At 32.8% G+C, this 14,359-nt stretch overlaps 1 protein-coding gene across 3 annotated transcripts in view; it reads left to right on the top strand.

Annotated features, from left to right (window-relative positions):
- DMXL1 (Dmx like 1) overlaps positions 1–14,359 on the top strand; it is a 134,193-nt gene that overhangs the window by 19,606 nt on the left and 100,228 nt on the right. For all 3 annotated transcript variants that reach the window (XM_060008983.2, XM_060008982.2, XM_060008984.2), the window contains exons 2-5: positions 1,890–2,015; positions 5,306–5,377; positions 8,198–8,276; positions 12,804–12,936. In XM_060008983.2, the coding sequence (XP_059864966.1) occupies positions 1,890–2,015; positions 5,306–5,377; positions 8,198–8,276; positions 12,804–12,936 (410 nt within the window). The remainder of the gene's footprint in view (positions 1–1,889; positions 2,016–5,305; positions 5,378–8,197; positions 8,277–12,803; positions 12,937–14,359) is intronic.

Genomic DNA, 14,359 nt, shown 5'->3' with positions numbered 1-14,359 from the left:
GCATCTTTCTATAGGGATAGATGTTTATTTCTGAGGTAACTTTGCATTTATCAAGTTTATAAATGTTTAATACTTGTTGAAATAAACAGTAATTTTGTGAGGTACTTCAGGATTCATGTAGACTTAATTCAGGAAAACTTAGAGTCCTGATTGACAAAAATAGGTGCAACACAATATCTGTAAGTAGATATATAATTGCAGGTAAACAAAAAGAAGGCAAAGTTATGAACACATTTTAAAATATATGTATATTCTAGTTAATGGAAACTGAAAAAATTTTGTTTAGTGAGGAGGAAATCTACATTGTAAACATTCCAAATTTAATACAGTATTTTGGTAAACAGTGACAATCAGTATTTTATCAAAATATAATATTCAGGAGAAAATCAGTTTCTAAAATATTAAGGTATTTTAGAGTATTGTTAATGACATTTTTCATAAATTAGTTTTTGGAATTTATTCTGGCTGTTAGTCTTGTGACAAGCCTTATGATCCTATTGTGGATATTTACACCTAGGTGAGCAGACCATCATGAGGTTTTTTGTTTACTGAGCCAGTTTTTTCCACTGTGTGGCACTAGTAGAAACAGACTTGATTTCCCCTAATTCCTTTTAGGAAAATTCCAGACAAGCATGCTTAACTAGGGAAGTTCCTGTTCTGACATCAAAATAGCACTAGATCAAAAATCAAGAGATCAGAGTTCTCAAGCCCACTCTGCCACTAAGAAGTTGTCGGCCAATTTAGGCCTCATTTTCTTGTTGATAATGTGAGCAGATTTATTTGTATGTTCTTTCAAGTCCCTTTTCTAATATTTTTTGGTAGCTTGTACAGAACCATTTTGGCTTTGGTAGGAATTACGGTCATGAAGTATATATTAAGTATAATATTTTTTACATTAAGTAAGGTGTATGTATATGTGCAAAAGTGATGAGAAAGTAAAGAATTACTAAAATTTTAAGAACTTAGGATGGAAAGCAGTTTGTGATAGATATTTTATTTTCAGAATTATGCTGCATGTAAATTCTAGGACGACAGCCACGTACTCTTAAATGGAAGAAACTCCTGTGATCTAAGAGCAGAGAACAAGATAAACTTGAACCCTACTTTTTCGTCTTGGACCTTAACTTGTAGTAATGGAAATGGATAACAAGCAAGATATTTACAAATTGTGGTATATGCTATGAAGAAGAAAAAGAGTAGTGTGATGGAAAGTAATTAGGGGAGGGGGGAAGAATATTGATCAATATGAGTATATTCAGGAACTGAGACATGAATGTTGAAAAGAAGCTAGTTAGACAAAGACCAGGCAGATAGAAGGAAGGTAAACCACCTTGAGGTGAAAAAAGATTGTTACGCCCAAGAAACAGAAAGAAGGGCAATGTAAGGGCAGGAGCCAATTGAGGGAATGAAAGAGTAGCTTGAGATGGATTTGGGGAATTAGGACAATCATTTAGGGCATTGACATTGATAAGAAGTTGAGATTTTATTCCAAGTGCGATGAGGAAACTATTGAAGGGAAAATTACTTGGTGTAATAAACATTTTTAAAAGATCACTCTTGTCTGTGTGTGGAAAGGAATTAGAGGGAAGCAAGAATGGAAGCAGTCAGAGTATAAACAATAATGCAGGAGAGAGATTATGGTAGTTTAGATAAGGGCAGTAGCATTCAGTGGAGATGGAAAAAGTGAAAGGAATTGGTATATATTTTGCAGAAAGGACTGACTGATGGGACTATATATGGGAGGTAAGGGGAATATTCTCAAATAAGATTTTTTAAAATATTTAAAATTAGTCTGTTAATATTTAATGCCAGTGTTATACATGATAAATATTTTCTTGACAATTTTATCATTTTTATTTTACTTTGTTCATTTTTTTCTTTGTTTTTAGGCTTATGCCTCTGGATGTGACATTGTTATACTGGGAAGTGATTTTGAAAGACTGCAAATAATCCCAGGAGCTAAACATGGAAATATTCAAGTAGGATGTGTAGATTGTTCAATGCAACAAGGCAAGGTTTGTAATCTTGTGGTGATATGAGATTTGTTTTGAATATGGTTTTTATAAGTATAGTCTCTGAAGTATCTATTTCCTATTGAATTAGAGACTTGCTGTGTTTCCAAGACAATGTAGCTACAGATTTCTTTGGCTCTCTAAGATGCACTCTAGAGAACAAAATTCCTGACTCAGATGTATCTTAGAGATTGTCAGGAATTCTGTTCTCATATAATCTTGAAATATAGCATAGTTTTCTCCATGAATTGACAAACAAATGTAATATTACCTGTAGAATAGGTATAAAGCTTACTTATTTAAAAATTGATTGGATTGAGGGAAAGGAGTGACAATAAACTTCAGTCTATTTAGAAATAAACCCTGAAAAGAAATTGTTGTTAGAGTCCTTTTTTGTCTGTAAACAGGTAGTTATCTCCTTGTAACTTCTAGATAAACTTTGTACAAAAATGAACATAAATTGATAATTTTTTGAATAATTTATTCCAAGTCTATAAGAAAAATGAAAAATTTAATTTGAACTTCCGTTTACACATGGAAAGTATAAAGTTACCTTGAAAGTAAAAAAGCAACAAAAAACAAAAGAAACAGGGCATGGGCTTTCCTGGTGGCGCAGTGGTTGAGAGTCCGCCTGCCAATGCCGGGGACACGGGTTCGTGCCCCAGTCCGGGAAGATCCCACATGCCGCGCGGAGCGGCTGAGCCTGTGAGCCATGGACGCTGAGCCTGCGCATCTGGAACCTGTGCTCCGCAACGGGAGAGGCCACAACAGTGAAAGGCCCGCGTACCGCAAAAAAAAAAAAAAAGAAACAGGGCATATGATTTAACATCAGGTTAAATACAGTTCTGTATAGTACCAGAGTTGGGAGAGTTATAACTTATAGGCAGTATAGTGTATAGCTTAATATAGCACCATATAGGCATAGATGACCAGGCCTAGGTACAGTTGCAGCTAGACTAGGCTGAACTTTGCAAATTTAATTTTTTTGGTAGATACTTAATTCATGTATATTGTTTGTGATTCTACCAGAACATTTTGTGTGAGAAATCAAAATGGGCCCAACCTTATTTTTTTTAATGTAATCATTCCTAATAAGGCTGCCATTCTGAAAAGTTACTTCTTGGGACCTAGTTTAAAGATACTCGTAACAAAGGAGTTTCAACTCTTGTAGTCTTTGCCTACTTTTTGGACTACTGTTCTTTTTGTTATTCCTGTGTTCCTTCCTTTCAGTAGAGTTACAGGTATCTCATCTGTCTTTCTTTTGTTCATGCCTTTCATTCTCACTGTACTACGAAAGTGGTTTTTATTATGGAATGCTAAAAATCCTTGAGACTTTTTTCCCTTTCTCTTCATGTTTGTTTGATCTCGTAGCTCTGTAGTTCTGTAATCTTGATTGTATATAAAAACTTACTTATACCATTTAGATTCACATAGGGCTTGTTAATGTTGGAAATCTAATTTTAGAAATTTTCAATATGAGTTATCTTTTAATCTATATTACATGAAATCCAGGTTAGAATGAAGAGGTCATTTGGTTTTATAATTATTCTAATAAAGGGTAAATTTCCTTTGTTTTACAGAAAACAGTATACTCAAATGATTCCTTAAGGTATCAAGACGAAAATTTGTAGATTTTGGTACTTGGGATTTCTGTTTACCTTTTAGAAGGAAATGCTTCTTGATACCATAGGCATCAATATTTTATCATTACTGTTTTTTATTTGTACTACCAGATTAATTTTCCTAAGAAAATTCATCTGCATTTGACTTGTTATTCATTTGCTTAAAACCATTCTTAGTTTCCCATGAACTTAGAAAAGTTCAAATTGTTCACCTTGGTTTGAGACCTTATTTAACCCACTCACACTTGCCTTTTTGGCCTCATGTCCATTATTTCTCTCTTCTGCCTGGGCTGGTGCTCAGTCACCTCCCAACGTACTTTACCTCTTTTAATATTTACACTCGTGGGGACTTCCCTGGTAGTCCAGTGGTTAAGACTCCACACACCCAATGCAGGGGCCCCAGGTGCAATCCCTGGTCAGGGAACTAGATCCTGCATGCGGCAACGAAGATTTCACGTGCCGCGACTACGACCTGGAGCAGCCAAATAAATAAATATTAAAAAAAAAGATGTACACTTGTGTTCATACTATGCCCTATTTCTAAAATTGAACACTCACTGCAGTTTGAAATTCTATCCACATTTAAAGGCGCAAACTAAATACTCCCAGGTGAAGTCAGTGCAGATGATTTCTACCTTCTAAGATCTCCTCAGAACACTTTAAAATATCCATTGAAAGTTTTTTTTTCCATTATGTATGTTACATCCTCATTTCTTACTGTCTTCACTAGATTATATGTTCTTATTTTTATCCCTGATCATTCATTCTATCTATATATCTGTCTGATTTCTGATGTTTTAATGTTCTTCATTTGTGACTCACTCAAGCTATAGTAGTAGCTACCTTATAAAACAGAGCCAGCAAGGGTTATGCTTCATTGATTTAAGAGTAAATATTTGAAAGTTACTCAAATAAAATAGAATATTGAAAAAAATACTCCTTAGAGAGTTTACAAAGGAATAGATCTAAGTTTTACTTCTAAAAAGTTAAATATACACTGACAGAATTCTGAACTTTGAAGACAGATAACCTAAAAACTTGATTTTTAAGTCACGTCAAATTCCATACTTGACAAGGAATACATCAATACATTTTCTTCTGTGAGGAAGGAAATTAACATTTACTATGCATCTTATATAGATAATTCTTTACCAGATGCTTTACAAATGTTATTTCAACCCTCAAAATAATCCTATTAGGAAGATAGTATTATATATACTGTAAATATAGATAGAAACTAAGGTTCAGAGAGCTTAACTTGCTGGTACACAGTGACAGCACTGGAATTCTGATCCAGATATGGTAGTCCCCAAAACTGACATTCTCAAGTATTGGTGAAAGAAATTTTGTGTTGGGTATTTTTTTTTTTTTTTTTGCGGTACGCGGGCCTCTCGCTGCTGTGGCCTCTCCCGTTGCGGAGCACAGGCTCCGGACGCGCAGGCTCAGCGGCCATGGCTCACGGGCCCAGCCGCTCCATGGCATGTGGGATCTTCCCGGACCGGGGCACGAACCCGTGTCCCCTGCATCGGCAGGCGGACTCTCAACCACTGCGCCACCAGGGAAGCCCTGTGTTGGGTATTTTTTAAGTTATACTGTTAATTTCTTTTGTTCTTTTGATTCATAAGTAAGTTAACATATCCATAAGTTTTCTTTCTTTTTTCTTTTTAAAAGATTGCAGCATCCTATGGAAATGTTGTATCTGTTTTTGAACCAGTTAACCTACCGAAGCAAAAGAAAAATTTGGTCAGTAATTCATCTTTTTCTCTTAGAAATGAAAATGTGTTGTGTATTAAAGTATACCATTTTTAAGAGTACAAAATTAGAGTGATCACATAAATCAGTATAAATTATACACTGTAATTAAAGACAACATGTTAAATGCCACTTCCTTATTAAAGATGTATGTTTCATTGAAGTAGAATTAAACTAAATTGTGCATATGAATTATCTTGAAATGCTTTTCTTTTTTTTCCATCTATCATTTTTTTCTTTTATTAAGTATTTGAAGAGTCAACAACTTGAAACTTGTTAGTTACTTTATTGCTAATGGCAAACATCATTGTCCAGTCATATGTGGCACTTGTTCTTTGTTTCTGTGATCTACTTTTAGGTAGTTTTTCTGCTTTATATATTTTGTTCTTAAAGTGACATGTTTTAATTGCAAAGTCTTAACCTACCCCCTGAACTTACTTTCTTGCACTTATTATATCATGTAATAATTGTTAGTGGGTCAGTGAATTTTTTTTTAATAAAGAAACTATATTCAGAAATAGTTCCTGAGAGTTGGTTAAAACTTTATAATTTATAAATATTGAGGTTATATAGTAGATTTCTTGGGTGTTTAGATGCTCTTAAAGATAACAGTCAGATCAGGCTGTTTTATCCCTTTCTACTGAAGGTTAAGCTAGTGATTTGAACCATGTGGAAGAAGATCAGCATGGTGTGTCTAAAGAGCATTGTAGTAGGAGTCATAGGACTGGTTTATTTCTCTGCTGCTCTGTAGCTATTGAAACTGAGCAGGTCAACCTTAAGAGGCTCTTTGCTCAATTCCGAAATTGGTTAATGTTTGTTTATTTTTGATGTCAGAGACTGTAGAAATGTGTTAAATGTAAAGAATTAAACAGTGTGTCAACAATAGATTTACCTTATATATCTTTTAATAGCTTTCATTTCATTTTCACTTAGCTCATTAGTATCTTACAAATTCCCTCTGACTTAGTTGGGCAGCTGTTACTTCTTTTTTATAAATAAGGCAGCAGAGACCCCAAAATAAGTGACTTGAGCAATGAAACAGCTATTGAGCCCCAGAACTAAGAGAGAAACTAGTTGTCTTGATTCCTGGGTGTGAGCATTCTTTTTCCCTACCTTGTGTTAATGAAAAATATTTTCTCTGGGTTAATTGATATCCATTTTAAAATTTCATGGAAGGAGAGTCCACAGTTCTCTCCTCATTTCTATTTGTGTTTATATATTACCTAATGAATCCAGTGTTAGAGGCTCTCACACCCTTATGAGTTAGTAACTGATAGCACTAAAAACAAATTTTAAAGGTGGTTGCTCCATCCAAAACACTGTATTTCAAATAATACTCAATAAGTGTTTGTTGAATGAAATAGCTGACTTTAAAAAAAAATCAGTTTGTTATGTTAAAATGCCTTTATTGATAAGGGTAGAATTGAGAATTTCAGGTTTTGCCCATTTTCTCTTGTACTAATTATAATTGTTTAATATAATAGTGTAAAAAATTCAATAAGAAGAGGCTTGTTTATTGGTAGGCAGCACTGACTTTGCAGAGAGGGTGAAAAAAAAGCCTGATGAATAAAGGGAAAACTGGATCAAATGGAAAAATCATAAACTTGGAAGATGCACAAAATCTTGAATTCCAGGATATAGTCTCAGAGAATCCTTAGAGCCTCATAAAAAATATTATATTCTTTTATTTGTACATTCTGGAATATTCTTTTAAGATGGTGGTTCTTCACAAGAGGTACACTTCAGAATCACTAGTTGATACGTGTGTCCATATCCTGCCCTGAGGAATTCTAAATGTGTAGGTGTGGGATTGTGCCTGTGTGCTTGTACATATAGATCTAGAGGGAGTTCTGATGTGTGCTGTGATTGAGAGCCATTCCTGCAGGATAGTGTTTCATAAAAGCATATTCTGCAGGCCACCTGTATCAGAATCACCTGGAGATGTTGGTTTGAAGTACAGATTTCCTGTGCCCAGTTCTGGACCTTTTGAATCTGAACCTTTGGGCATGGGTCTTGAGCATTTGAATTTTTAATAAACATCTTAGACTGTTTTCATACTAAAGTATGGGAACGACTACATTAAGATAGTGTTTATGGATCTCAATGTATTAGAGGTTAGAGAAGTCAACTTAGTAGGCCACAACCTGAATTTAAAAGAAAATGAAATATAATAGAAAATGTTAAGAGTGCATCACATGTATTAAGGGTGAACTTAGATTGCATTTATGTGTGTGTATGTGTGTTTGTTCTGGGTTATAGTGCAACATGTATTTCTTACTGGTTTGCAGGTTAAAAAAGTTTGAAAAATATTGCTTTAAGGAATGAAAAGCCCTTAAATTATGTAATGTAAGGGAAGTGTTAACATCTCTTATTCTGAATTTTCACACATAACCGTACGCCCTCAGATGAAGATGAAACTTTATAGAGGAGGAATCCTCAAATAGCAGACACAGACATATTTAAAATTAAACCTTTGTAACTATAATAATAATAAAGTAATAATTATAACTTTAAAAGGCTGAGGTTAATATATATGTTGTCCTAATTGGCAGATACTTATTGGTTGTTTAAATATACTAAAGACAGGCTTTTGGACTTATAGGAATGGATGTTCTCTCACTGATCTCCTCCATCACATATTCCTTATTTTTCTTGACAAGCTGAACATTTTATTCTCTTTAAGTATGACTACATGGTCAATTATACCTAAAAAAAATGAGTACATGTATTGTTAAAAATAATTAGTGTCAGTATATACGTTTGACAGAAAAGATGCCAATAATTATTGACTAAATGACTTTTTAATTTTAGGAATTATATAGTCAGTGGCAGAAAAGTGGCCAATTTTTTCTGGACTCAATAGCACACAATATAACTTGGGATCCTGCAGGTAAGAATACAAGAAGAATTAACTGAAGTGAAATAACACTTGTCTAGGCTATTGCTTTTTTTCTTAGTTTCATGTATTTCAGTTCTGCTTTGTGTGAAATGGTGGGGAACACAAAAGTAAGTAAAACAGGTTGTGCTATTTTAGAGCTTATACTGAAATGAGGAAAATATGCACCATAATAGTGTCCAGCTATTGTAGGAATACCTGTTGTTTTGGGAAGGAGACACTAATTCTTTGTGGGGAATCAAAGTTCCATTGCAGAGGAGCCTTTTGCCATGAGAGTAGATAGATTTTGACAGTGAAGGTGGGAATAGGTTGAAGAAGGAAAAAAGAAGTGAATTCTAAGAAGAGATAATGTGTATATGTATCAGTTATCTATTTCTGCATTAGAAAATCATCCTAAAGTCATTTTTACAAATTTACCAGAGTGAGCAAAGAGGAACAAAGAAAGAAAGCATAAGATATATTCTAGTAATGGTTAGTACTTCATTGAGGCTGGAGTGAGTCTGGTGATGAGATAAGAATACAGCATATATGGAAAGCCTTTACAGTCATGTGAAGAATTAAAGAATTTTAATTTAATTCCTTTTAATTGTATAAAATGTATAGGTTTTTGAAAATGGCTAGTGACAGGCTAAGATTTATGGTTTTGCCAGATTTTTCTGGTAGCAGTAACTTAGAATGATCAGACACAAGAGGAACAGGAAGATAAATACTGTATTATCTATAATTACCTTTGGAAAGTGTGCATTCACAGTAGTCTGAAAGAGAAATAAGAACTTATTTCAGTGCCTTTATCATAGTAGGTGCTCAATTAATATGGCGTGACTAATGAAAGGAATACATGGATATGAAATGCATTTAGGTAGTCGAATTGACATTACTTGACAACTGGATTTCACATTATTCTGAGGGTATCTTTGATCACAAGAAGAGTGATATGTAGGAGTTAGAGATAGTGGAACATAAATTTTATTTGGATGTATGGAATTTGAGATGCTTGCATATCCTATAACAGTATTCATTAGATTGTTAGAAATTTGAATCTAAATTTATGAAAGAAGTTATCTTTGGAGCATAGAACTAGAAGTCATCAGTTAAGATAGATAAGATAAATTTTAATATAGTAGATAAAATGGCTGAGAAAAAATGTTAATTTAGAATACGAAGTTCAGAACCTTGGGAAATTATTTTAGAAGGTAAAAGAGATTATCTTAGATTAAATAAAAATCACATAATGTTTTAAGATGTTTTTTCTCATGAGATTGATGCTTACTAGCTGGTAGCCTACAGGTATATTTTATGCATACAGTGAAAAGAGTAAAAATTTGTCCTGGGTTCAAATTTGGCATTTAGTACAGCACTTTGAATATAACTCTACTCTGGATAGGGTCGCTGATGTCCAGTTTATGCCTGTTTCCTTATAAGATTATTAGCAGTGTCACCTTTACTTTCACAAGTGTTCCTATTTGGATGATAAATTATATGGTTACTCTGTGATAACACTACAATTTATTATAATTATTTGTTTACCTTTTTTTTTATTAGGCAAGGGCTTAGAATCTATTTTATTCAGTATTTTATTTATCTTTAGGGGTCCATCATATATTAAGCTCTCAATAAATGTTTACATATATGACTACAAGTTTTGTGATCATGAGCAGATTACTTAACATATCAAGAATGGTTAACTCACTTTAAATTAAGGTAATATCTATTTCACAAGATAGTTTTTTAATGATCAGATATGGTAGTATATATGAAAGTAGTTGGTACTTTCTGTAAAAAGCTATTTATGTAGGTACTTACCTATAAAAATATTGTTAGCAAGTGAACTGGCTACTTGAAGTCTCATGAATAACTGTAATAAAAACATTTATTATTTGAATTGAGTGATATTTCTTTAGTAATGACATAGTAGTTGCCTGGAATTTTTGTACCTGCAGTCTGTAAGTACTAATTCTTTAGAAGGTAGTATTGATATTGTTATTGATATTGACAGTATTTTAGTTCTTCTAAAATCATCATTACAGAGTAGTATTAGAAGATAACTACTTATTTTCTTAACATATCTAGTAGTGACTTGCCAGTATTTCATGACCATTATCTTTTAAATCATGATTTATTTAAAATTCACATAAAAGTTTATCATTTTTCTTTTTATAATCAAAAAGTTTAAAATTTAAGTGGTTTGGTTGAGAAATGGGTTATTACTGTAATATATATTGGGGAGCTATTATTACTTTTGTAAATGAACTTTGTAATTATATAAACAGATTTAGAATATATTAAGTGAAATACTAGTATTTCGGTTTTGATGAATATTTACTTAGTATATGCCAGGTATTGGGATATAAAGAATATTTTTCAGATGGTGCTAGTAAACTGACTATAGTGCCTTTGTGTTGTCTCCAAACGCACTATTGCATCTTGCTTAAATCATAAGACTTACTATTTTAGACTTAATGCTTTTTTTTCCTACTTTGATATCTATACTTCTGCCTTTCTGTTCAAATCAATGTATTATGCCATACCTTACCTACTTTTGTTTCATTCCATAACTGGGATGAATTATTTTGTGTTCTATATTAATTTCTTAATCCTTCATGGGTTACCTTAGTTTCACCTTTAGTTTATGTTAAAGAAAACTTGTCAAAACTGAACGTATAGATACAGAGAACAGATTGGTAGTTGTCAGAGGCAGTGGGCTGGAGTAGGGTGGGGTGGGATTGGGGAGAGTAGATGAAATAGGTGAAGGTACAAACTTTCAGTTATGAAATAAATAAATCCTGGGATGTAATGTATGACATAGTGACTATGCTTAATAATTCTGTATTGTGTATTTGAAAGTTGCTAAGAGAAAGTAGATCTTAAAGTTCTCATCATAAGAAAAAACATTGTAGCCATGTGTGGTGATGAATGTTAAGGAGACTTATTGTGGTGGTCATTTCACACTGTATACAAATATTGAATCATTATGTTGTAACCTGAAACTAATACAATGATACATGTCAGTTACATCTCAGTAAAAGAAAGAAAACGTATGTATGTTGCTAAGCTAAACAGTGGAATGATAACCATATTTAAATGGAATGTCTCATTAGTATCAATACTTTCTGGGCTGTTTTTATCTGTCTATAGGACTTTCCACCTAGTTGCTATTATTTATTGAGCTTCTGCTAAGTGCCTAGCCTGTGCTAGATATGTAATACATATTATAGCTAATTCTTAAAACAGCTCTACACAAACTTCTAATTTTATAGGTGAGAAAATTGAGACTCAGAGGTTGCCCAACTCGATCAAATTCACATAGCTGATTGAGTAACTTATTTGGGATTTAGACACAAGGATTTCTGATCTAAAGTCAGTGTTTTGCCACAGACTCACTTTTTAAATAAAGTGATCTTTCCAGAGAGATAGAATGCCTTATTTATTGTCAGCTTTTTGGCCAAAATTGTACTGCCTTTATTTTCTTTGATAGCACAATCTTCCACTCAATTCCCCAAGTCATAGAGTTGGAATCTCTCCTTGAAACCTCTTGTATCTCTCTGTTTTTTACTTGGTGTCATGCCATGAAAATTCTGTTCTTTTTTTTGAAATGGCTTTTAAATCCATGCTTATTACTTTAATATTTGATTCAGATCCTCATGATTTCCCATCTGTATTTATTATAGTCATTTAACCAGATTTCCCAGCGTCTTACATTTTTCCTAATCTTGCCTATCTCTAGAGTTATAAAGAATCATAATTTACCCTTCTTTGTTTACTGGAGTTTTTGAAAGTATGGTGAAAATTATGGATTATCTCTCTAGAAAAATGCGCAAAGTATACCTATAACTTTTGCATGTATGTCATTGGAAGGAGGTTTATGGGCATCTTACGTCCATCTGTTGACAGCCCCTCCCAGTTGAGACCCCTTGTTCTAAAATACAGATACACTTATGTAAACTACACCCCCCCTAAATAAAACGTTTAACTTCCAGCTACCTATAACAAACTCTGAACTCTTTATGAACCTCAAAAATGCTTCACAATATGATCCCTTTTTTCCAAACTTATTTCTTTTTCTAAGTCTACTACGTACCTTATCCTTTAACTATAGTGAGATTATGAGGCATTCTCTGGAATATATTTGAACTTGCATGTTTTCATGCTTCTGTTCATAATATTTCTCTACTGGAATGTGAACCCATCATGAAAAAGGACAGTCTTTCATTTCTTATTGTATTGCCAGTGCCTAGCACAGTGCCTGTTACAAAGAAGATGCTCATTAAATGTTTGTTGGATGAGAGATGATAAGATCTGTTCCCTTTTTTGTCTTAAGTTTCTTCAACAAAGTTAAAATATAGCCTTACTCCCCCATACCCCAAATCTCTTTTTGTTATTTGACTTTTTAAAAAAGTTGTATTATCTTTATAGTATTATATACAACTCTTGAGCATGTACTTAACTCACTAATTAAATACCTAAATAATAATTGGTGAATGATATATATATATTATTTTTTTTGATATATATATATTTTAGGCAATCGTCTTTTAACTGGTTCTAGCTGTTTGCAACTGTGGTCCAGTGCTAACTTGGAGAAATCAGCTGAAGATGAAAATCCAGATAAAACAGATCTTAACTTTGGGGATTGGAGATGCATTTGGCATTGCAAGTAAGCAATTAATTAGGGGATTAAACCAATAAACCTGTTCCATGTGGTCTTATATTATAAATGCATTTTAGTTGGTGTAAAACCATACTAACATAAAAAGTATTGATTTTGACATGCCTTTTCTTATATACAGAGGATTCACCATTTCCCATGTTCTGCAGACCCTTTTTTACTTTTTTTAAATTGTTGAATAAAACAACTAGGAAGAAACATAGAAATGTGTTAGGCCTATATGAAGATAGTTAAATAAGAACTTGCTAAATTATACAAAAGGAGACAGAGACACCTGTCATGATTTTGAATGGAAATTTTCCTATTGTGAAGAAGTATATTTTTCCCAGACTAATCTGTATGTTGAACATCATCCTTATCAAAATCTCATTGGAATTTCTACTTTTGAGCATAGTTCAAATTTTATTTAAAAGGACAAATATGGGAAAATCAGGAAAATCCTGAAAGAAGAAAAGAATGAAGATATACAGTATAGTAAAATGAATTCTAAAGCTACAACTGGTCAAGCAGTTTGTTGTTGATACAGGAACAGATAGATTAGGGTCCAGGGTTAGACCCAATTATACATGGAGATTCAGTATATAAGGTGGCATTTTACATCAGTGGGGCAACTTGCTAGCTCTGTGGTGGAGAAAATGATGTTAGAATCTCTTTCATACTTTGCACCAAAATAAATTTCAAAGGAAGAAGAAGCAATATCTATACAATGAAAAAATTTTAGAAGAAAATATCGGTGAATTGTCATAGTTTAATACTACCATGTCCAGTATGATAGCCTCATTTCACTTGAGCCCTTGAAATATGGCTAGACTTAACTGAGATGTCCTAAAAGTATGAAATGAACACTAGATTTCAAAAACTTTGCACAAAGAAAAAAATGTAAAACTCTTATTAAATTTTAATTGATTACACATTAAGATGATAATATTTTTGATATATTGGATTAAATAAAATATACTTAATTTTACCTGTTTCCTTTTACTTTTTTAAATGTCACTACTAGGAAATTAAAAATATTGGGCTAACATTTATCATTTGTGTTCTATCACTGTTGGATGAGAAGTGCTATTTTAGAGTTATGGAAAAAATTTCTAAGTATGACACCAAAAGTAGAAACTGAAAGGAAAGAAAAGGAAAAAATTAATAGTTTTGTGTATCAATAAAAAATTTCTGTAAAGCAAAAAGACCATAAGGAAAAGAACCAAAAACTTGTTGGGAAATACGTGCAATTTTGGGTTAATGCCTTTTTTAAAAGGAGGCCTTAAAAATTAACTAGAAAATAACATATCTCAAAAGTAAACAAAAATGGACAATGAAGAGAAATTTTTTTTGAGAAAAATTTTAAACAGTAGTACATATGAGTAATGAGCATATTAAGAGTTGATTGACTTCACTCAAAATCATAAAGAAG

Source organism: Delphinus delphis, chromosome 3 (genome assembly GCF_949987515.2).
Source record: "Delphinus delphis chromosome 3, mDelDel1.2, whole genome shotgun sequence".
Classification (NCBI taxonomy): Eukaryota; Metazoa; Chordata; class Mammalia; order Artiodactyla; family Delphinidae; genus Delphinus; species Delphinus delphis.
This window is presented reverse-complemented; position numbering and strand designations above follow the sequence as displayed.